The sequence below is a fragment of the Gouania willdenowi genome, chromosome 17 (genome assembly GCF_900634775.1).
Source record: "Gouania willdenowi chromosome 17, fGouWil2.1, whole genome shotgun sequence".
NCBI classification, from domain to species: Eukaryota; Metazoa; Chordata; class Actinopteri; order Blenniiformes; family Gobiesocidae; genus Gouania; species Gouania willdenowi.
The window spans coordinates 10,751,045-10,777,020 of NC_041060.1; the positions used below are offsets into that span (position 1 = coordinate 10,751,045).

Here is a 25,976-nt window from a genome sequence, read left to right on the forward strand (position 1 = left end):
TCTTTTCAGGGTGATGGATCTCGTAGGTGACAGGCCCCATACGCCGTGTTATGACATATGGGCCCTGCCACTTGGCCAAAAGCTTGCAGTTCGAGGAGGGAAGTAACAGCAGTACCCTCTGTCCCGGCTCAAAGCTCCGGTTCCGAGCTTGTCTGTCGTACAACCTCTTTTGTTTCTCCTGGGCCTCCCGCAGGTTCTCAGCAGCCTCCTCCTGATACTGAGCCAGCCGGTCCCTCATCTGGAGTACAAACTGCACGACCCCTTGTTCGCTGGCTTTGGACTTTGAGGATGTCCACATGAAGTTGAGCAAGTCCAATGGGCCCTGGACATCCCACCCATACAACAGTTCAAAGGGTGAGAAGCCCGTCGAGGCCTGGGGCACCTCACGGTAAGCAAACAACAGGAACGGGAGCCAGCGATCCCAATCCTTCCCGGAGTCATCAACAAACTTCTGGAGCATTTTCTTTAGAGTCTGATTAAACCGCTCCACTAACCCATCTGTCTGTGGATGGTAGGGTGTAGTTTTGAGAGCGGTAATGCCCAGTTGCTGGTGGAACAGTTGGAGTAGTCGGGAAGTGAAGTTTGTTCCTTGATCCGTCAATATCTCTTCCGGTATTCCGACACGAGAGAAGAGCTGAATTAGAGCCCTGAGCACACCTGAAGCGGTGATAGTCCGTAGAGGGAATGCCTCGGGAAACCGGGTGGCGTAGTCACACACGACCAGGATGTATTGATGACCTCGGCCGCTCCGGGGCAATGGACCAACGATATTCATGGCAATCCGTCGGAATGGTTCTGCGATGATGGGAAGCGGTTGGAGTAGCGCCCTGTCAGATTTGTGAGGAGAACCAGTTAGCTGGCAGGTAGGACATGTGCGACAGTAAGTTTGTATGTCAGTGTACATGCCCGGCCAAAAAAATCGAGTGCTTATTCGTAGGTATGTTTTGTGCCGACCGAGATGTCCGGCCCAGGGCAGGGTGTGCGCGAGTCGCATCACTAACTGTCGGCAACTAGCGGGAATAACTAAACGTTTGCAACCATCATTACAAGCATACAGAACATCATTTTCGATCACAAACTGTTCTTTCCCCGAAAAGGAAGGGTGTGTGCTGGTCACCACCTTCTCAAATAAACATTTTAGTGAAACATCCTGTCTCTGCAAATTGGCAATATTATCAGGTACTTCCCACAGCCCATCAACAGTTAAGTCCTTGGTATCATGCACAGTACACCCCAACCCTTTCTCAAAACGCCTCTGCCGCCGGGATTTGCGTAGTCCCTTGGTCCCTCCCTCGCACAGACTACCATCCAAGTCAGGCAGAGGTTGGAGACCAGCAACTTTGGCTTGAGTCCGGGTAACGACAGGACACACCACATTCCCCATGACCAACCCCCTAGAGTCACTTCCGGGCCCCGGCAAGAGGTCCATTAGCAGAGGGAAATCCGTTCCCAGGATTAAGTCCTTTGGCAGATTGTCGACTACTGCCACAGTCATGAGATACTGTTGCCCCTCGATCTCAACAGAGACCTCTGTTTTGGGGTAAACATGACAATCCCCGTGAACACAAACAATGTCTGTCTTGGAATGATAGTCTATATTGCTGACAGGAACAAAACTCCTTTTGATCAGGGAGATGAAGCTCCCACTGTCAAGCAGTGCTATAGCCTGCTGACCATTCACCAAAACTAGTCTCTCAGTTCTTAGTGTAAGTTGACTTCCCCCTTGCTCATTCTCAACACGAGGAGCATAACACGCTCCCGTAAGTTTAGTTTTACGCATTGGACACACTGACGCCTTATGTCCCAGCTGCTGGCAGTAAAAACAAATTAAGGTCTTACCCGGTCCTGGCTGTTACGGGGTAGAGCTGGCAGTACCTCTAGCATCCTGGCTGAATTCACCTTGGCGATGTCGTGGTGGTCCAGGCGGTGGAGCTGGACGATGGCCGGGACTGGAGAAGCGATTGGGACCTCGATGGGCATTCTGGTATTGCAGGGCCAATCTTGCAGTGGTGATACCATCCTCAGGTTCATGCTCCTTCACCCAGGTCCTGACTTCCGTCGGTAGAACCCCAAGCAGCTGCTCCATGATGATCAGCTCCCCAATCGCGTCTTTGGACAGTTGATCTGGACGAATCCAACGCCGGTAGAGTCCTTTAAGCCGATGATACGTCTCCGTAGGTGTCTCCCCATATGGCACCGTGGCTACCCGGAACCGCTGGCGGTACGTCTCTGGAGAAATGTCAAACTTGGTGAGCAGTGCGTTCTTTATGCAGGTATAGCTATGTGCTTCCTCATCATCCATGGCAGAATATGCCTCGAGCGCTTTCCCAGCAAGAAGTGGGACCAGCCGGCATGCCCATTCTGACTCTGGCCATCTCCAAGTTTTTGCGATCCGCTCGAACCGTAACAGATAATTTTCAATGTCTTCGTCGCGATGATAGGGTGGAATCTTAGGATCATTAAACTGCCTCCAGTCTGGTCTTTGTCCACCTTCCCCCTCACGGTTGTCGTTAAACGAAGTAGCTTCTGGCTCTTTCCCCAGGTAGTAACCAGGCTGCACTACCACTCTCGTGCCACCAGGGGTTGGTAGCCCCCTCATAGGAGGACTACTGGATATCTCCGTCACAGCAGATGCCTGGGACAGCCGTCGTGGCGGCGGAGACCTCTGCGGTGGTAGCTGTAGTGGTGACGTGCGCTGGTCTGGAATGGCCGCCCTCAGCCCACGAAGCTCCCCCAGCAGGCCCTCCTCTCTCCTCTCTTGTCCGTCCAGGAATGCCTTCAGTATCGATACCAGCTCAGCGATGGGTTGTTTGGTAGAAGCTTCATCTTCCCTTTCCAGTGACCCAATTTCTTCCTCCTCCTCCTGTTTCCGTTGTTGACCTTTACGCCTCCTTCGACTAGCCATATCCCACTTCTGACACCAATTGTAGTGGGTTCGATACAAGAAAATGATATGGCTTAGTCAGCTTCGTGTTCTGGTGAATTTATTGTGCAGGTCCGCCCAAAAGTGCAAACAAAAAAAATGACTTTGCCAAAACCAGATCCACGTGCACTTCTTTCTATAATAATTACAATATTTACAATATTCACAATATTTACAACCTGCTTCGTCCTTGCCAAGCGTTTGTACCTTCCATGTACTCAGCTCCCCCTTCAAGCACACACTGCCCATCTGTCATGTTGAAGGCCCTTTATATAGCCTGAGGCCCCGCCCCCAACACAATGAAAATAAAGAAAACCAACAGTTTCTCTACACACAGAAACGAAATCACAAGATAAGTATTTTTAACAAACGACAAAAAGAACTAACCACAATAATATATTTACTAATGACTCTCACATTCCCCAAAAGAGAAAATAAAATACTTCAGTATTGAAACCGTAAAGTCACCTGACATCCCGTGACGTCACTCATGCGCGCCCTGCATATGACGCAATATAATGCGGAAGACGTATTCACTCAGGTTGGCTGGGTAAGTGTATGACTGAGTGGCATATACCGGTGGAATGTTTGCAACTTGGAGAAACTGTGGATGGGAAAGGAGTTGAGCAGCGACCAAGTGTGCACCCATGGCGGCTGCGGTGGCTGATGACACGAACCCTGAGGACCGTGGTAAACGGATGAAGCGGTAAGGAAAAGCTGGTCTGAGTGAGTGTGAATGTATATGTGTGCGTTATCGTCGTGGCGGCTCCCCCTTCACTAGCTGACGGGGCTACTCCGTCACAATGTCGGGAAGATGGAGCTCAATCAGGGAATTATTGAAAGGGTTTATGAAACCCAGGTTTTGGATAGTTTGATTGACCACAACCTTTGCTGGAAACCATACATAGGATATTTGTGTTAAAAAATGTCAAGGAGTATAGGAATAAATAATAGAACAAAGTATTTACTACCGAAAAAAGCTTTACATACACTTTACTGCTCAATAATCCTATCCTAAACCTATCTTATGGCGTTGAAGTCTGGGGCAATACATTTAAATCAAATCTACAAGAGATCTGCTCATTACGAAAAATAATTATAAGGGTCATCAATCATGCGGGTTATAGAGACCACACAGTCAGACACAGTTGTGCTGGGTTGTAAACAACCCCCCACTTCTGTTCCTCATTGCATAACCCATCATACTGCCCACACTGCTTCACACCATTTACACTGATGTCCACCCCATATATCATTACGTGCGACCAGTACAAGATGAAACCTTGTCTGTAGTGGTAGCATTTCAGAGCATGGAGGATGCCGTAAGACGTTTAATGTTAACCCAACCACAAAGAACGAGTGTATCATGTTTTTTCCTGCAGTCTGTGCCTTCTCCTTGCCCTCCGAGGGCTCTCTTTTGTGTTTCAGGTGTCTTGATGCTGGAGCTGGAGGTTCCTGATCAATGGTTCGCTGCTCAACTAGTGTGAAACACTCGGATGGACGATCCTTCTATCCTATTCTGTTTGCCCTTCTGTTCACTAACCCAACCAGTCGACACAGATGGCTGCCACCTCTGAACCTGGTCCCGCTGGAGATTTCTTCCTATAAAAAAGAGGGAGTTTTTTTCTTCCCACTGTCACTAAATGCTTGTTCATGTGGATCTTGTTGGGTTCTTTCTTTCTTTCTATGGACTCTATATTTTTTTTTTAATTCTTCAATTTTCTGATTCAGTTTCTGTTAAGACGGTGTTTATAGTTCACAAAACTGTGTCACTATACGAACTACCAAATAATCTACAAAAACTGTTCAAAGCAAGAAATAATGGTTACAATTTAAGGGGAGAACTGAACTTTATTCATCCAAAAGTCCACTCAACTTCAAAAACCTTGTGCACTTCTGAAAGATACATTTGTTTAATTTGTGTTAAATCTATTTCATGTTTGGTTTTTCGTTGTATAGTGATGACAACACATGTATTCCATTGTTTTGTTTTTATTGTTTTGATGTTGATTTTGACATAAGTTTGAGACAAAGAAATAAATAATGAAAGAAAGAATTGTAATTATTAGGATAAATGTAATTGAACCCAACCCAACCAGCTAAATAGTGCAAAATTACACATACATAATGCATTTTATGTTCTATTCAAAAGCGCAAGCAAGTCAGGCTAAATGCAGTACGTTTAAAGAAAGAAAACTAGCCTTTGCCATGACAGAGACATTGATGTAAAGGCTAGGCTGCTATCAGCTCGTGTCCTTTATCACTACCCGTCACGGTGGCTGTTCTCTTCCCATCATCCCTCAGTCAATGGATGTCATTTAGCCAAATGTCAGCGCAGATTGCAGACCTTGGCCACACTTCTTATAGCTAATAAAAGGATAAAGCCAGAGACGAATCAGCAGAGGTCTCTGCTTTTCTCCACGCCAATCACTCTCCTGCTGATGATATGACCAAAAGAAAGTCTTGTGATAATCTCTGTCAGAGAGAGAATGCACACAAAAGAAGCAGTTTAGGAGATTATGGTATTCAGCTTCAATTGGGCTTTTCTAATGGGAAATGATTAGATGTCTCACAACACAGAGAGGTGAATTCACTCGTTTTAGCTCATATTTATCCTAAAGCAGAATCAATAGTAGTGCAAAAAAAAAAAAGAAGCAAATTGAAGACCACGGCAATACCTCCTAAAAGTACACATCATGTTGAATTGAGGCTATTGTGGATAACATTTGTGGAAGAACAAAATAAAAGGTCTGTAAAAGATATATTTAGGGAGTGTGTGAAGAGAAGTTTCACATAAAACACGTCCAAAACCAAACTGTCTAGAAGAATTTTGCCAAACTGGGGTACGTTTAACACTTCTCAGGGGGTACACAGAAACATTTGTCAGTTTATTTTTTAACATTATAGATTTTTTTTTTTTCCTCATCCATCGATAACAATTTGTGGCACAACTCTTTAAAATACACCAAAAGTTGAAGTTGAAATTCTAAAATGAGAAAAACATCAGAAATAAATGAATAAAAAGGCCTAAACTCGAGGTTAATGTTGGACGAGACACAGGAGGGAGTTTAGACAAGCCTGCAGACACAAATAAATAATGCATAACGTGAGCTATGGGGTACTTGTGATAAGAAGTAAAGGCTAAAGGGGTACAATAAAGTTTGGGAAACACTGAATTAGGGAGCATTTAGCCAACAGATGCCAAATTGGGGGATAAATAAAGGTCTATCCTGGTTCCCTGTTGCATCGTTGCTTTTTCTCGATTCACTTGATTTGCAAAATAAGAGCTTTAGAGTAGCGTCACAGTTAGACACCAATTTACATTTAGCTTCAGAGAACATGACTTCGACCTGAAACCCTTGTTAAAACAGTGCTACTGTACGTTTCGATCAGGTTACATAAACACCAGTCATCATCCTCTAAAGATTCTACACTTACCCTTATATTCTGTCCACACTCAGAACAAGCCAAAAACGAAGCAGTTACATCAATCAATGCTAGAGTGCCAATTTACCAATAGGTATATAGAATAGGTATCGATCTCTGTCTGCACTGTTATTTTCTTCTTCTGCTCTCCAGCATGAGAAAAGTCAGCCTTAATATAGAGCCGAGATAATTATCCCACAATGCTTTGCTCGCACAAATGATTTTTTCCACTAATAGTTTGTTTACAAAGAATTTCAGATATTTGGTTTCTCCTTTTTGTTGCATTATTTCTTATGAAAGCAGTACACAAAATCAGTATACCTAAAAAATACAAGTATCTTATTCTTCTTCTGCTGCTGCTTTCTGCCGTACAGGAAAAAGTTGTGTAGTTGTTTTATATTGCAAAAGTGCTATTGAAGATGTCAATTAAATTAAATCATTCATTTGATTTCTGGTATGTTTGATCTATAATTTTAATGCAAAAACCCATATGGTGCAGTATATTAGAATATATTGGCACTTTTTTGTTTGGAATATCAAAAGACTAATCCAATATTTTAAAATTAGCAAGCAAAAAATAAATGATTTCAGAGCTCATGGGGAATAGACTCTGCTAGATCTAGCTTGATACAGAAATATAACCACAAAATGAAAAAAAAAATTAGCCCAAGAAATGATATGTTACTGCATTATTATGTTTAAACATATAAATGTGTTTCCTGTTGGGAGCAAACCTTTGCATAACAGCAACCACTCAGCTTTATACAGTTATCTCAAGGATCAAAAACTATATGCTGTGAATGCACACATTTGTGCATATTTGTTTTTTATATATATTGTCCAGTTGCATGACTCAGAGTATTATTTATTTATCTGTTAAACAGTAAGTATTTGCCTGAGTCTATTTACCACCATGTCCTTTAAATACATTCAAATGTACATTTAAATGAATTACAATAGGAGGGTAAAAGGATCTTGAATGTTTTAAATTTGAACACTGTGCAATAGGACCTTAATACTGAAACAAATACAGGTAAACATGCATGAATTTTAGACTCTGCTATATGGGACTTCAATTGTAAAGTTGTGCATGTTAAAATAAAAATGTACTTTTTGCAACATTTAGCAACAAACCACATTTACAAAACGCATGTTAATTTTTTTTTTTTTTACTTGACCAGATTTACAGCAATATTTGGGAAATTTGTGATTTTTTTTCTCGTAAAAAAAATAATGTCAATGTTAAATCTAAATCTACTGTAAATATTAAATATTAAATTAAAATGTTAATCCAAATATAGATGCTAAATTTCAAATCTAAATCTAAATGCTAAATATTAAAACTTAATGTTCAACCTAAATCTAGATGTAAAATCTAAAGGGTGAATTTGCATATTAGCTAAATATTTAGTGTAACATTTAGAATTAGATTTAGATATTTAACATTTAGAATTAGATTTAGATTTAACATTTAAAATTGCATTTAGATGTATCATTTAGATTTAACATTTAGATTAAACATTTATGATTTATATTTAACATCTAGATTTAGAGTTCACATTTAGCATTTGGCATTTAGATTTAGATTTATCATTGGCATTATGTTTTCGCGAGAAAAAAAAATCACAAATTTCACAAATATTGCTGTAAATCTGGTCAAAAGTAACATGAAAAAAATTCACACACATTTTTAAACGTGGTTTGTTGCTAAATGAGGCAAAAAGTTGCTGTTTATTTTAGCATATACAACTTTACAATCAGTGCCCCACACTGTTATTCTCACGTGTAAACATTTTCTTTTTGGAAGAAATATGAACAAATCTATAGTAGGTTAAATTTACCTTCTAGGTAAAAGCTGCATCTTCACCTAAACAGGTTTGTGACAAAACACGATTTGCATTTTGTTTTGTGTTTAATCTTCTGTTACCATGGAAACATTGAGGAGATATTGTCCATATTTCTTCTGGCAGCCTGTTTGAGGCTATGACAAGGAAGGACAAAGGGACTACGGGAGCAGAAAGATGCATAAAATCTTTACAATGAACAATAATGTACTGCAATAGGTTTCATGCCAGATTTGAAGTGAAAAAAAAAAAGTGAAGAGCAATATGCTGTGGGTTTCTTATACTCCTCCTTTTTTTTAAAACGTTATTCTCATCCTCATGAGGAGGTATAACCTATTCCTCCAATCTTCTTCTCAACGTGTGAACATAGAGGATGCAGGAGGCCATTTACTGCACACTTGCTTGTCTGTTTCTTCACCTAGGCTCTGCATGTTTCCTTGTGATACCTTGTTGTTGGCTATTGATTGCTGCTTCCCACAAAGAAAGAGACTCATCGTAGCTGGGGAGAGCTTTTCTGTTGCAGAAGAACAAACAGAATTGAATGGCTTTTATAGTGAATGGTTAAGCACAGCGACCTCCCCAAATCCCTGATATCATAATGACAAATCATGTATTATTGTGTTGTGTACAATGGGGAATACGACTGCATGCTTCTCTTTGTATTTGCCCACAGACTGTATTTGGTGCTTGATTGAAATAATAATACTTTTCTTTTTTAGAAGGCTTTGATACCTCTCTGTCCCTACAGAGTACACACACAAAGAACAGTCTTTTCAATTTGAAATACCACGTTTCAAACAGATTTGACCTCCATCTAGTGGCAGAACGGATTCTGCTTGAAGTCCATTAGGTTAAAAGTTCGAGGAGGCCAAAAATGTCAATCTCTCAGTAATAAAGATTATCAATATGGGTAATCCCAGATGATTGTAGATAAATTCAAAGTTCAAAACTGTAAAGGACTGTAAGTCACTTTTGTTTCAGGCAACTATCAGCAAATATCAGATTGAAGTCATTTGTCTTGTATTGCATTTGGTGATGCCAGATTGAAGATTAAAAAAAAAAAGAAAAAGTGAGACTGTTTTAACGCAAGGGTTCTCAACCTTGGGATCACGAGACACTGAGAGGAGGTCGCCAGTTGCCTTTAAGACACCAAAACATTTTTTAACAATTTAATCCTTTTTTTTTTTTTTTTAACCTTTTTCTGCAACTACACCAAACTTGCCATATTTCAACCAATTTTCAGCACTTTTTCACACCATATTTTTGTTCCTTTTAATTATTTTTTTTTGCTACATTACTCTCATTTCTGCCATTTCTCCATCAAATTTCAATGACTTTTCTGCATTGGCATTTTTTGCATTTATAAACCCTTTCCACCACTTTTCCCACCTAATGTTGCATATGTTGACCCGTTGTCCCCACTTCTAACCTCTTTTCACCATATTTCATGCTTATGTTTGCCAATTGAACCAGATTCACGATTTGTCATGGCCATAATTTGCCAGTTTAAACTACAGTAACTGTTCCTACTTTTTTCTGCCACTTTTAAGCCATTATTGAGACTTTGAAGTGACCCTTTTTTGTTAATTTTTGGTCACTCTAATTTGCAACTTTTAACCAATTTATGTTGTTTTGAAATATCCATTTCACCACCTTTTCCACCATTTTTGATCACATTTAACCCATTTTGTTTCTGATTAAAACAAGGATTTACATCTTTAAGATGACTATATATGGCCCAAATGACAATAAACTTCCTTAATAACAGTGAATATTATCCAGATAAATAAATAAATGTGGTTAACACAGATTCATAGAACAACGAATCGTCATTTTGCTGACTTTATGGATGGGCCCAAAAAAGCTCTCCCCTTTATTTCCCCTCATAGATGGCCCTGTGCCCACATGACTGTTCTGCAATGTTCTTGTCTGTGTTCTACCACCTTCACGTACAGTGGGGGTCCCCGTTCTCTGGTACCTTGATTTTGGGAGTCACAGGCTGAAAAGGTTTAGAACCACTGGATTAAGGTATGAAGCTCATCAAACAAAGCATGTGAGTATTTCTTGGCGTAAACACAAGTTGGATCAAATATAATCACTGTATGAAAATCTGTGCTGCAAGATTCAACCAAAAACTGTTTAGAAATCGTCTTCTATCAGCCAGGAATTGATGTGCCGCGGTCAGCAAAACCAAGTTACTGCAGTGTTTATTGCATTGTTGTTTTACATTTGTCTTCTTATTTGTGAAAAGAGTGTTTTCACGCCAACTGTTGAAGACACAAGGCTTGATACAGTCTCTGTCCTGGATCCTCATTTTAATGCAGGGAAGCTTAAAGCTGCTGCACTGATATTGATTGCTGATTCAATATGGAACGGTAAGGGAGTTTTGATGATGCACCCATTCAGTCAACGGGTGGCATTTGGAATGCATTCATATTAAGGATTGCCCCAGATTTTCACTTCCAGTACCATACCGGTATTGCCGCCTTGAGAATTGGCCGATATCGATTTGATCTGTTATCAACATGACATACAAACTTTTATTATTTTGTAGTGTGGCTTGATTAACCCTCCTATTATCCTCAAATATTAACACATTTTACCTTTGGGGTCAATCTGACCCCAGGCATATTTTCCTCCAGAAAAGGATTTTCAGAAAATTGTTGACCAAGTTTTTCTGTCAAGCACTTTCTTTATTTGTTGAATAAATTAAAAAAAAAAAAAAAAAAAAAACCTTGATATTGAAATCGTGACCTGTTATCAAGCGCCACCATCAGGCCAAACTTTTAAATTTGAATTATTTTATCTTAAATAGTTTTCATCCAAATCATCTTAAATTTACTGACAACATTAACGACCACAGGAGTATGAACCATATTGGTTGTGGTGATGATATGACCTTTCCTGCAGCGCCACCATCAGGTCAAACTTTCAGTTTTAGAGTTAGTGTATCTTGAAAATCTTTCATCCAAATATTTTCTAATTTGCACATTCATGACTCACAGAAAGACCCACATTGATTGATGTTGGGAACCCCCCTTTCCTCTCATAAACATATTTATTTACTTATTTTTATCTTTGTTGTAACATATTTAGGGTTATTCACGATACAGTCCTCTGTCTCAGACACACCATCCTTTACGTCATTTTCACTGTGAAAGAGCTGTTCCAAAATGAGAATATTGTCTATTTTTTGAATGATGAACATTGAATGGGGTCAAATTGACCCCACGTATAATAGGAGGGTTAAGTGATGTTACTCAAACAGAGAACAATAGTCAACAAAAATAGGTACGAGAAAAAGGGATCCATCAACCAATGGGTTACTTACATTTTAATTGTAAACAATAATATTCTATTCTGAATAAGGTAAATAGAAAATAAATCAGAAGATCCTGAAAAATATCATGATTAAGTCCAATAAAAAACAATTTTGTTGGAAATTTGAGATGCAGGCTGATATAATCCTGTTAGTGTTGTAGTACTCGAGATCGGTCTCAAGACCAGATTTTAAAGGTCTTGGTCTTGTCTCGGACTTGAAAGCATCTTTATTCGGTCTCGGAGTGCCTGAATTTTGGATTTTTTTGTCTAGACCGATCAAGACCAGCACTGATTTCTACTATTCTTCAACTTTCCAAATGTGATAATGAGGAGAAGAACTTGATAAAACAATAAATATCTTTGATTTAAACGTTACCTTTTTTTGTCTGTCAAATGTATTCTAAAGAAACTAAAACTAAAGACAGAATGTGTCAGGTTCGGTTTTGTTATTTAGCCCTTGTGGTCCTCTTTCAGTTATTTTGTCTTTGTTTATTCTGTTTGAGTCTGGCCTCCTGTGTTAAACTATTGTCTTTGTGTTTCAGGTATTCCTGCTTGTGGCTCCACCCCCAGTGATGTCTGTGTGCTTGGTTTGTGACTGATTAGCTCCCTCATGTTTCCACCCAGGTGTGGCGTATTCCCAATCAGGCCCCAATCAGCTAAATAGTGCATATTTAGCTGAGTGCTTGAACAGTGAATGTTTGGCTGGATCATTGTATGCTGTTGCATTTTGTTCCCGTCTTTTTGGTTTCAATATTAAAAAAAATGGACTACTACAAACGCTACACCTGCCTGCTTCCTCTATCGCTCTCTGCATTTGGGTCCACACCTAGCCCTGACAGAATGTTCTTTAACTGTTCAACCTTATCAAGATGTTTTAAATGTATTTTTATGGTCTTGGTCTATGGTTGCCTTGGTCTTGTTCTTCACTCGGTCTTGACTCCCAAAAGTCTTGGTCTTGGTGCATTCTGGTCTCTGGCTAGTCTTGGTCTCCGATAATGTGTTCTTGAGCACTAAATCCTGCGCTTGTTTATTTTCCTGATACTGGCTGGAATCCAATATCGATTTAGGACACCTTTCATTGGTACAAAAGTTAGGATAACTGTATTCTTATAAAATATAGAAACTAGTGACAGTTTACGTCCTTGTGCAGAAAACATTGCAACATGATGCTGCGAGATCTTCTGCTCTTTTACCTCGATACAAACCATTGATTTTCCAACCATAACTAGAGAATAAAAACCTGTGTTACAAGAGATATCCAAACAAGTGTGCAGTGTAAAAGCAGACCTATACATCACCACAAACCTATAGAAACTTGTGTAAAAAGAGTCAACAGAGAGATTATTTGGTGATTAGAATAGTCCCAAATTCTGAGTAAATTGTACAGTTGTGTATTGGTTCATCAGCATTCACTTTTGTCTTTCAGTTTGTCAAACATTACAATAACCCTGAAGTAATTTGAAATGAATAAAGGTTTGAAAAGAAGAAGGAAAGTAAGGTGAGATGGGGGCAGATAATTTTCTACGGCACAAACCAAGGATCAATATAATTCTGTTTGTTGTGATTTCAACCCAATTACAAAAAAAAAGAAAGTCGATTCCTGAAAACGATTTTGCCAGTGAAAGCAGCTCTGGCTGTTATATGCACATCTTATCCAATCCTGTGGTGGCATGAACCCACGGTGCAATAACCTGAGGCTTTATTTTGAAATGTTAAGCCTGTGCTGTAGTAATCAATGATAACCCACTACACACAGAAAAGCTTGAATATCACTCTGACAGGCGAGGGTGCAGATGTGTGTAGGCTCACATGACACGGTTCAGATTCGTGAATTTTAAGATTTTCCTTTAATACGCTTTGAAGGGTGAAGCAGAGCACTCATATTAACATATTCAAAGTCTACTTGACTCTGAGCTCCCAGGCTGTTGTGGCTGTCTCATTAACTCATTCAATTTACAATCCCAACGTGTCGTGCATTGTTCAGCCGCCAGTTCAAGCATGAAATGTAAAACTGTTTCTTTGTGATTTAATTTGTGGGCTTTGTTTTTGTATTCCGCTTTCATTTTTGTCTCAATGTTCCTGAAAACGTACTCATTCCAATACTGGGTTTACATTATTTGCAACTTTTGCTCATTTTAAAATAATATGAAAACCTGACTTATGGTAAATTCACAGTAATGAGGAAAAAAAAGACTTCATATTGGTGATTTTTTTCATTCTCAGTTTAAATGTTTTTTTGGGGTTTTACTAAGAAATAACAGCAACATTTATCTCTGACTCCTACAGTGAAATCACTTTTTTATTGGATAAATCATCTACTTTGTATAGAAAATAAATAAAAAAGGTTAATTCTATAACATCTATAAATAAATAAATAAATAAAGATTACTATTGGTTTTAGAAAATAAATACACCAACTATAGTGACTATTTATTTAGATCTTGCATTTATTTCCATCATGTAAACAGAATATCGTAAGAAAGAAAGAAAACAAATCTCAACGCAATTTTGCAATTCAGTTTACATTTCCGAAAAGGACCGTATTTAATCCCACCTTCTATCCATAAATTCCATTTTTGTTAATTAACTAGCTTCTCATTAAAATAATAAACATCATTTCACCTTAGAAAGTCTTATGAATGATTTCAAAAACACTAATTCACAGTCAACATATCCCAAAATACAATTTTACAAATAGCGAACAAACATCACCATAAATACTGTATATAGGGTCAACAAATTGAAATTTACTGCTGAGGATCATCCTCATCACTACATCTTTTGAAAATGATTTATTTCTAACTTTTTTTTTAAATTGCTTCATACTTGGACAATTCCTAAGTTCCCCATCTACACTGTTCCATATTCTAACCCCGCCCCCAGCACTACCAACCTTAATTTTCTTAATTTTATAAAAAGAGTTCCCATTTCATAACACAAGAAATGTCATCAAAAAAGATTAGGATTTCATCTATAACGCCACTGGGAATGAGTGCATGAGCTCAAAGAAAAGATAGAAAAGATCCATGACAAACGTTGTCCCCTACAGTGGATGGAAGTTAATAGTCTGGTTCTCAAAAGGATATGTTAATTAATGTATGTTGAAGAAACTGAAGCTGTTAAAGTCTTGATGGAAAAGAAGGGATTTTCTTTGAAATGAAGACTATATCAAATTGTCCCAATCAACACTGAATTCCAGGTGAATAAAGATGTATACATTACATTGAAATAGTCGATTTTTTTGGAATATGTTTTTTGTGTTACCTAATAAATAACCAGAGTAAATGCTTTTAGGCCTATAGATATTATTGAGATGAACTACCATGAGCAAAAATCCACAGTGGATACATTCAATAATGTAATAAATGCCAATGGTAATAATAGTAAAGTCTGTGGGTGTGCTTTCTGAAGCTCTGACAAATATCAGAGATATTTTAAGGCTTTGCTAAGGCATTTCCTTTAACTTCTTTAACCACTGCAGGAGTTGAATTTTGATTGAAAAAAAAAGGACAACTTTTCTGCAGCCAACAAATCAACGACACAATATGAAAACACTTATTGTTTTTTTATTGACAGCACACAACAGCAATTCAGTGCATCTTTACAAGTCTTTTTTTAATGTTAAAACAAGGAAATGTGACATCATTCGTACACAGTCATAGGAGTAACTGTTGATATTACGTATTTTAATTTGTCCAAATACAGGAAATGATGCAGAGGGTAAGGTCAAACATAGGTGTATTACTATATTCAATCTGCACACAAACTAAACTAATCTTTAAACATATTTGTATGTAAAGTATAAAAATACAAAAAGAATTAAAAAAAAATAGGGTTTACAGTGTAGTAACAAAAAAGATACATTCAGTTGACTAGAATAATAGAGCATAAACTGATCTTAGTACATGGGGACTTTCTGGGAATCCTTACTGAAGAAAATGGCGGCAGCATTTTGCAAGTCATCATCATTGCTTGAATGCTCCTAAAGGAGAAAAGAGAACAGGAACATCACATCTCTGAGAATAATGCAATAAATAACACAATTGGAGGCTGCTCTTACATTGAGTGGTCCAGACATGACCTTCACATCCATCAGTACTGAATCAGACACTGCAAAAAAAAAAAAAAAAAAAAGGCAGACAATAGTATAAAAGGGATGCAGAAGTGTATGGGGCACCGATTGTAAAGATGAGCATGCTAATTTAAACAGCAACTTTTTTTTTTAGCAACAAACCACGTTCAAAAAACTGTATGTGAATTTTTTTGTGATACTTTTGAGCAGATTTACAGCAATATTTGTGAAATTTGTGATATTTTTTTCTCGTAAAAATATGTCAATGTTAAATCTAAATGTTTAACATTAAATATTTACATTTAGATTAAATCTAAACCTAAACCTAAATGTTAAATGTAAATGTTAAATGTTAAATGTAAATGTTAAATGTTAAATGTTAAATGTAAATGTTAAATGTAAATGTTAAATGTAAATGTTAAATCTAAATGTTAAATCTAAATGCTAAATCTTAAATATAAATCTAAATTTAATGTTTAACATTAAGATTTACATTTAATATTACAATTTATTATTCCAATTTAGATTTCATAAAACGAACATTTTGTATTTAGATTTAACATTTTGCATTTACATTTAACATTTATATATAGATTTCAAATAAAAAATTTAGATATACAATTTAGATTTAAAATTTCAAATAGATTGTAAATCTAATTGTTACATTTGAATCTAAATGTTAAATATAAATCTAAATTTTAAATGTAAATCTTAAATGTTAAACATTTACATTTGGATGATATTTTTAGGAGAAAAAAATATCACAATTTTCACAAATATAGCTGTAAATTTGATCAAAAGTAGCATCAAAAAATGTCCATACGTTTTTTTTTTTTTAATGTGGTTTGTTGCTAAATGTTGAAAAAAGCTGCTGTTTATTTTAGCATGCACAACTTTATAATCAGCGCCACATAGAATTAAAATTAAAAGTTAGCCTTACTGTGCGGCTTCCACAACGTTCTCGTCAACAGCAAGCCCAGCAGGACTACGCAGGATAAAAACGCCACGATCACCAACCATACGAGATGGGGCGCACTGAAGACACAAAGAAGTCCAAACAGACCATTCAGCTTTGACATCCATGGAAAATCAAAACTAATCTAGTCTTTTTACCTTTCATGGGGTTGACAGGGAGTGATGGTTGTCTGTAGAGCTTTTTGTTCAAGAGGCTGATTTGATGTCAACCGGGCTGCTGGAGATAAAGCTGTTACACATAGAGATAAACATCACAAAGCTTGGTAAGCTTAGAAGTATTTGAAGGACTTTACATGGAAATCATTGTCTTAATATGGTTGATATTGTAGATATTTGATCAACAGAACACGTGAGATCTGAAACTCCATGCCCTACAGGATCTAACGGGGGTTTTCTCATTATTTTGTGCTACTATTTTCAAAGGGATGTTTTTGGGGGTTTTATCCAGACAAAGGTCAATACCCCAATGCGTAAAGAAGGGGTTTGATTTTATTTCTGTTCTGAACCTTTATTACAACTGAATAGAATATTTTAATCAGTTTTTCATGCTCAATTACACATTGAGCAAGATATACAGATAAATATTTTAGTTTTTTGCACTCAATGAACTGTTCTTAAATATGTGATTGCAGATTTGTTATTTTTATGAGTTTTAAAGAAAACTGTCACAATTTTTTTATTGTTGTTTATTCAATTAACTTTTTTTTTTCCAAAGGTTGCATTTTTTTTACCCATTTTGTAAAAATGCAATTGAATGTTGCTGTTGGTTGAGATTAGATCAATGATGTCACTGTCACTGATGGCCCCACCCCTCCTATAAAAGATGGGAGGAGGGACTGGTTTCCTCCTCTCACAGGCCTTAGTGAGCATTGATTGGCAGCTCCATGCAGAACTGTGAAATGCTGTGGGGGCGGGGCTGCTATGACTGGGCGTGTCTTAACTACTTTAGGAGTAATGTGGAAATTCATTAAAAAAAAATTCAATTCTTAAAAAATTTTGCATGTACTGCTTTGATTCTAACATATTACTGTTAGTTTCATGTCACAGATGTTAGTTCTACCTCAGGTGTGTCGTATGAGTTTTCAGTGAAATGGTCCCAGACTTTTGAGACTTTAGGTTGGTTCTTCTTTTGTTGCTCAATTCTTCTTCACAATGTAAATGGTGAAGCGACACTGTGCCCAGCAGTTCATGTATGGTACTGCAGCAAAAATTAAGCAGAAAGCGGCCACCGGGCAGATTTCATCATGAATTTACAACATTAAACAACGCGTTGACGCACATTTTTGTAGTCAACATTATCAATTATGTTACGAATAATTTTTGCATTATTGCATATGTTCCACACATTGTGGTTGGTGGGAATCTCGAGATGGTATATATATTTAATCCTATTTTTTCTTTTGCCCTCCTGGCAAGAATCTCAAACTCTGCCTATGGTGGCAGGTCAGTAAAAAACCTGGGGGTGTACTTACACTTTAAAGGGGGGTGCAACAGAAAAAGGTTGAGAATAACTTGTAAAAGTTACGGTTTGACAAACACCGTAGAAATTAGTTCCAAGGAGCTCGAAAAAAACAAGGAAATGGTGTTGGCATGCGGAAAACAATAGATAGATTCTTTTGCATTACAGTTTTAGTATCTCCTGGGCGTCAGCTCTGCAAACTAACACAGGTAGTGTGGAAAAGCAACACAACAATGCCTTGTGTGTATATGTGTGTTCTCGGTCAACCTACTGGTGCTTAGCTGTGGTGTAACTATGACTTGTATGGCTTTCTTCTGCTGCCCAGCATAGCACCAGTACCACCCAGCATCCTCCTTCTGCAGCTTCTTTAGGGTGACAGTGAGAGCCTCCTTTTTGTCATCGATAATGGCCACAGACCCGTCGTCATATTTCCCCTCGGATCCCGTCTGCAGGCAGGAGCGCCAGTTTCCACTCCGACACCACTTCTTCTCACTTTCTCTGTTGGCAAGGCAGTCGCTGGTGAATCACTGTGTGCTACTGTTTTTGATTTGAAGATGCAGGAGTCTAACTATGGGGTGCCGATTGTAAAGTTGCGCATGCTAAAATGAACAGCAACTTTGTGCAACATTTAGCAACAAATCACGTTTCAAGAACATTGTGAATTTTTTTTTTTCTGTTACTTTTGACCAGATTTACAGCAATATTTGTGATATTTTTTCTCATAAAAATATCATGTCAATGTTAAATCTAAATGTTACATTTAAATATAAATGTTAAATCTAAACGATAAATGTAAAATCTAAATGCTAAATATTAAATCTAAATGTCAAATGTCAATTTTAATATGTTAAATCTAAATATTTTCAGTCTATTGTTCCATCAATGAGAATTTGCATATTAACTAAATATTTAGATTTACATTTAAAACTTAGATTTAGATTTTACATTTAGATTTAACATTGACATTATATTTTTACGAGAAAAAAATATCACAATTTTCACAAATATTGCTGTACATCTGGTCATAAGTTCCTTTTTTAAACGTGTTTTGTTGCTAAAATGTTGCAAAAAGTTGCTGTTTATTTTACCATGCGCAACCTTACAATCGGTGCCCCAAATTTAACTAGCATGGAAATAAATACCCTAAATTACTACCTGTATCTCTCACTGTAGAAGCATTCAACTGTGACACTCTTTCCTTCCTCTCCGCTCACGCTGTGGTGCATCACTGACATACCTGCCCAAACAAAAGTAAATCCTCCAGTTGTGCTCAAGCGAGAATGATTAGTTGCAATTCCCCTCACTACCAGAGGTGAAAGTAATGGATTACAAGTGCTCACATTACTGTAATTGAGTTGCTTTTATGAGTATTTGTACTTTTTTGAGTAAATTTTTTGTGAAACTACAAAATATTAAGTAGTGCTGTTGATTGATCCTGGTCCAACTCTCAACATTTTTGTCAAAGTATTTCAATTTGGTATATTTTGTTGTAAAATGTCAGTGACTGCTCTCTATGGGTTGAAATCCGACTATTACAATTGATTTTTGCTATTGGCGGAGAACAAGATTAAGTGACATTTTGGAATTATTTTATTTTATTTTTTTATTGAGCAAAAGTGAAGAATATATACACATAACAAGGCACTGACTTGAATGTCATATACAACGATCAAAATAGCAATAGTCAGGATAGAATATTAAAGTCAAAACCAGAAGTTCAATCTCTACACAGAGGAACGAAAAAGAGACAAAAACAAAACAACGCACGAATGAAGAAAAATATAAAATAAAATAAACAATACATACATAGTGACTTTTAAAGGGGATAAATCAATGGTACAGTAGAATACAGATTTAAATGGGGTTATAGCTTTTCACGTTTTGGGACCATCTTGCGTCACAAACAGGCACTGTTAGCCCCGCCCCTTTTATAAAAACTACCACCTGTGGGCTCTACAATCTGTAATGAGTAGGTTGTATTGAGAGCAGACTGAATCGAGAGGTACATTGGCTTGCTGCACCGAGCATTTGACGGTGTGATTCTCAATACTTCCGGTTTTGTTCCTCGCCGGCTGAAAACAATGGCTCTGGGGAATTGTGAAGGTCATTCATCATCAAATGTTGCAAAACAGTTGCTGAATGGCCCCGTAGACTGCTCTATTGGACTTTCCCCCGACACCGAGGGCTCACTCTTCCAAAGACGGGACAATGTGAGCGGCCGAGTCCCTGACAGCTCTCGCTGCACTGTGACCCATATGACGGTGCATAAAAGTGTTTTGGATTTTGGTAGTACAGTATGTGGTGGCTCTTCTAAGCCAGCAGCACTGAATGTTTATAGAGCTGTCTAGCATCTTAGCTGTAAGCGCGTCATGCTTAAAAAAAAAAAAGGAAATATGATGCATATTTTTTTCTGTATTGTATGAGTTGAAACGCTGACTTAACTTTGAATACTACACGCACCGGTTACTATAACTAAATACAGAATATAAAATGCAAACTTATCTGGTATAATGGTGAATTTAGTCATCTGATTTAGCAAAGCGCTGCAGACAAAAACCGTAACCCTAACCCTAACCCAGCCGCTCTATTTGACTCAGAGCCAGCTCAAGTCGTCTCCGCAGGTCCTCGTTTTCAGTTTGCAACTTGCTGGCCATTACCCCAGTTGCCGGCAAAACACATAAATCGTGGTCCAGAGCCATCACCTCCATCTCCGATTCCAAAAAGTCCTCCATTGGATCTGCGGCCGCAGGGCTCTCCTGCTGTGGCCTACGTTCCCACACACTGGGTCTTGACTCAGGCAATGAGTAGTTGTTCCACTCGAATACAACTGGCACAGCCCCCCTTTTTAGAAGCCTCTTTCTTCGTGGTGTAAGCACAATATCACTGGATAAGATAACCAACTCGCCACCATTGTCGGCGAGGCCAGGGAGTAGAGGGGAAGCGCCACTGACGGTGTGAAGCGGGTCGAGCACCGGGTCTCCGGCGGCGGGGAGAAGAGTGCGGCGGTGGTGGCTGCTTCTCCAGCCCATAGACTGTTGCCACGGCACGAGCCCAGCCCCGCTTCGTACCCCAGCCCTGAGAGCCAATCTTATCCCAAAGTTACGGATCTGACTTGCCGACTTCCCTTACTAAAAAATCCACGTTTAACTGAACTATTGCGGCGATTAGTGCACCATGTACCCAACACGAAACTGCCACATTGTGCTCTTTTGGCTGTAGACAGAGGCTAAACTTGTTTTAGCTCCCACAGCAATGGCGCCGGTTCTGGAAATGCCCGTACGTCACGAAGGGACTATATCTATCTGAGCCTGTGGTCACGTGACTGCCATAAAGTGAAACGTTATGCAAGGGAACCGTGGAAAGATTTATGACCAAAAATTAAACACGGGGGGTGAAAGTAACTAGTAACTTTTACTTTGAATATTATTTCATTGCGCTACTTTTTACTTGTACTTGTATTTTTTGTATGACTTACTTTTACTTGAGTACAGTTTCAATCACGTAACAGTACGTCTACTTGAGTAGGACATATCAGTACTTTTTACACCTCTGCTCATTACTTACCATTAATGACATTGATGTAAGTAAACGCCACTGCATCCCGGTTCCACACGCCACCAATCTCCACACCGCACATATACGAGCCTGAGTCGTCCTCCTTCAAGTCCTCCATGGTCACTGTGAAAAGCTCCTGAACGGGGTCGTCAAAGATGCTCACCTTGGGATTGGTCGAAAGCAGATCATCTGTCCTTGCTTTGGTGTCACAAAAGTCCCTGGTCTTGCCCTGACACCAATATTTAACATAGCCGGCGTATTGTGGCTCGTAATGACAGGCGATGGTGAGGGATTTACCCTCAAGGATGGAATACTCCTCTTCAGTGGTGACCCTGCAGAAGAATTCTGATAAAAAGAAAGTATAAAAAAATTTAAATCGTAAAACTGAGCTTCGACTCTTACTAGTCAGATACTCTATGTAATTTCGCCATGTTTTTGTGGAGAATATCAAAACTACACATTTTTGGAAAAATTGATTGTATAAGCAATCATAAAAAAATGTTTCCATTTGCCCTGATACCTATTTGGCCTCCATCTTGGATTATACATAATGGACAACATAAAAAGGGTTTTCTTCAATACCTCGACTTTTAAATAACGTAGAGCTTTTATTTTGAGAGCTTAACTATCATTTTCTGGACCAAGGAATCTAATGATTTCAACATGAATAAGCTAGATCCAACTACAAATTTGTAGTTTTCCATTTTTATTTAAGGTTTTACAAGTGACATGAACGTTCTATCAAGTAAGTGTCCGTTAACCTTTTTAAAACCATCAAACGTAATTGAATGAAAGTAGAAACTATTATACCAGAGCAGTACTGAGAGACAATTTACAACCCCTTGATAATATGAAATCACCCATGAAACAAAATATATAAGATCCTCTACTCTTTGCCTCAAAAGTTTCTTTAAGAGATTTTCCTCACCTTGTCCTCACCTGATCTCGGGCACGTTGGATATGGATATGCGTACAGAGTGTGTTTTTTGTATAGTTTTGCTGTCATATTTGTACCTCAACATAGGTGCTATCATGCAAATCTCTTCCATTATGTCCAGCACACGCTAGGAGCATTGGATTCCTTGGCCCTGAAAATGGTAGAGTAGCTGTCAAAATAAAAGCTCCAGGTTATTTAGAAGCTGAGATATTGACAAAAAAAAAAATTCATGTAAAATCCAAGATGGGGCAAATGGAAAAATTGCTTTTTTGATTGCTTATACTGTAAGGTTTCCAAAAATGTATAGTTTTCATATACTCACAAAAATCGAAAGAAAAATCAAATCAAAATATAGTGAACCTGACTATATCTATGTGTAGCACAGTTTTTTTAATCTGCAACTGAGCAATGGCACGAGTGGCCCTGAGCAACACTTGTGCCACATTTTTAGTTTCACTTCCTATTTGTTATAGAGGACTGTTCCCACTTTAATTCGTGCCTCCAAACTTGTCCAGAATTGGATTATCCCTGTGTAACACACAAGCTTTTGAAGGCTTGACAAAATAAACATCAAACAAAACTGTTGCCACCGGGAAAACAAGACAGAAACCTAAAGGGGGGGAAAAAAAACTTAAACGGAAAGCGAAAAAGGTTTCCCAGACTTCTGCAGAAAATGGCAGCTTTAACAACAAATGATGAATACAGAGAATAATCACAAAGTAAACAAAGGAAAGACACAGAGTATTAAACACTTTAACACTGTGTGAAAAGGTATTAAGCAAAGAAAGCAAGTTAAATTATTTAAGTCATTTTTATCAAGAATAAAATAGGCAGCTGTGACCAATTGGGTTTTCTTTCTAAAGTGGTTCGGTTTTCATTACTTATAGTTTTTTTTCTTCTTTTTTTTACCTGGAATCGATGCCATAAGAACGGTGAGCATAATCAGTCCCAGCATGTTGAGATTAAGGTTTGTTGGGTTTCGTTTCCTCTGCCTGTACCAACAGTCGCGTTTCCTTAAAGTTAAATTCCTGAAGGTCATGTGACTGTTTCTTGGATCCAGATGCTCCAGATGTTAACCATGTCAGTATCAGTTTGATCAATCCGGTAAATTTGATTTTTTTTCCTGAAATCTTTCATCACTGGATCCACCAACATTCCCATTGTACGCATGGAGAATGACATACTTTTAAATGGATTGGTGTTTTTTTTTTTTTTTTTAAAGAAAAAAAAAAAAAAAATGCAGCATTAGTTGCTTTAAACACGTTTTTCAGTGAGAAGGTGTGACGTAGCAAGGGTAAAGTTTGCTTCACTCAAAGGCCATTCCTTCTATATATTTAAAATGATCAATAAACTATTAAAGCTGGGTCGATTAACTAACATTTCTAAAACTGCACCTGCAATTTCATCCAAAAGTTGAGCTGAAAATCACTTCCACAGTGATATTTCTGCTATTTTCACGGATTGAACTATGGTGGATGTTGATTTTGCGGCTTCCGCCTTAAACACTCGAATACAGACAAAATTTTATCACAGCGAACATCATTGTATGGTTTTATTTGACTATAACTACCATTAATCCTATAACGCCCACTGTAAAGGGTGTTCCTAACTGGTGAAATAGCATGTCACTCAAGCTCTATCAGTTTTATTTACATATTCGGCGCACACGCTATGCTAACTAAAACAAGTAACTGTGTCGTTTGCCAGGTAATCGACAGCTCAGCTTCACCAGTCAAACGGCGATAAATGTAAAAATGAAAATCCGGCAAGTAAACACATGTAACAGGTATCTTAATGGATATATCCGCCCCAAATAAAATACAGGAAAATGCAAATACAACATAAATGCAAATGTAAAATATACATCAGCATGTATGAAAAATAGGAGAACTCTACAACACAATCATCATCAAACCAGAACAAAGAAACACAAGAATTGACGGTAAGAATGAAGAAAAAACACTTTTTAAATTTTAGAAATGTAACTTTGAACATCGCAGTAGTATTCCCAATCCCACAATGCATTGCAAGAAACTTTTGCAAAGTTGAAGACTCGTGACCATTTGTCAACAAACCCATTTTTTGTGATGGGAGTCGAAAACAATCTTGCAAACAGCAATTTTCTTCAATCTTTTTTTTGTGAGTTTGTCTGAAATTGTCTGAATTTGGAAAAAATCAATTTGATTTTATTGATCTGGGAGGCTTACATTATGTCTTTATCTGTGTTGTAAAACATTTCTTAGTTATCATCCCCAGCATCTTTGGCTCGTGAAGAGAAAACAACATTCTGGAGAGAAACAGGTACACTGTTGGTTCTAAACGCTGCAGAAAAAGCCAAAATAGTCAAACACTGCTGTTCTTCATTTCACAAAGAAGGTTGTGCCTAAAGTTGGGAAGTATTATCCCCATGAATGTGGATACAGTAAGTACAGCAGGTCTTTGACTCTGCTTTCTTTTTAACAACCTGGCTCCTCCCCAACAACATCATGCCAAGATTTTTTTTTTTTTTTTTTTTTTTTTTACGGCTGTAAGAAATGTAATTGGCAAGCAACAATAAAAAATGACTTCATTAATACCGCACTAAGCTTAAAAATGGTGAATTTGCTCCAAATGTCATTAAGTCAGATTAAATGCGGACAGACAATGAATTGACGACCACATTCATTGATGTTTCTTCATCTTTTGTTTTTATCGAATATCATTTCATGGTAACATTTCACGGAAATAGAAACTAAAAGTTGGTTTTAACGAATTTCAAACCCAGCATACAACACACAAAATGTAAACCTTAAAACTAAAAGCATGATAACATTGGCTTTTGTGTTGTTTCAATAAAAAGACTTTAGCCAAAATATGAGGAAAAAATGTTTCTTTAATAATATCTGTTATTTATTTTAAGAATAATTGCCTTTTTTGTGATTTACAGATGTGTGTTAATAATTTCCTCAGGTATTGGTGTCTAAAGCAGGGGTTCTCAACTGGTCTCATCCTGGGACCCACATTTTGCCACAGTCATTTTTTTTTTTAAATTGAACCAACCAAATTGTGTTTTTTAAAAATAGCTGTTGAAAACACACATATATAATTTTTTTTTAAAAATATAAATCTATATATTTTCCTGTGCAACATGCATTTCACAGCATGTCTGTTAAAAGAAAAGTTTCTTTCAAAATAAAAGACAATTTGAGAGACATGCAGTTTTTTTTTTTTTGACCAGCGACCCATTCAGTACAGGTCCGCGACCCACTTTTGGGTCCCGACCCACCAGTTGAGAATCGCTGGCCTAAAGGACACACATTGGAAAAGTGGGTGTAACTACTTTCTCAAAGATGCACATTTTTTGTAATTTTCCCAAAACAGATTTGTTTCTAAATTGAAGTGTAATAAACTGTAAATGTGCTTTACTGCTACATTTCCAATGATGTATTTTGATAGTTGTCTTTTAAGCTGTAATTATGATGCTG

At 37.8% G+C, this 25,976-nt stretch overlaps 1 protein-coding gene across 1 annotated transcript; it reads right to left on the bottom strand.

Annotated features, from left to right (window-relative positions):
* Positions 1-15,209: 15,209 nt before the first annotated feature.
* On the bottom strand, positions 15,210-23,579 carry pigr (polymeric immunoglobulin receptor). The gene is made up of 8 exons (XM_028472214.1): positions 23,422-23,579; positions 21,585-21,920; positions 19,176-19,257; positions 18,292-18,518; positions 16,700-16,790; positions 16,527-16,621; positions 15,575-15,624; positions 15,210-15,496 (listed from the first exon to the last, which is right to left on the bottom strand). Exons 1-8 carry the CDS (start codon positions 23,549-23,551, stop codon positions 15,413-15,415), a joined length of 1,095 nt encoding a protein of 364 aa, XP_028328015.1. The 5' UTR covers positions 23,552-23,579; the 3' UTR covers positions 15,210-15,412.
* Between the last annotated feature and the right edge of the window lie 2,397 nt (positions 23,580-25,976).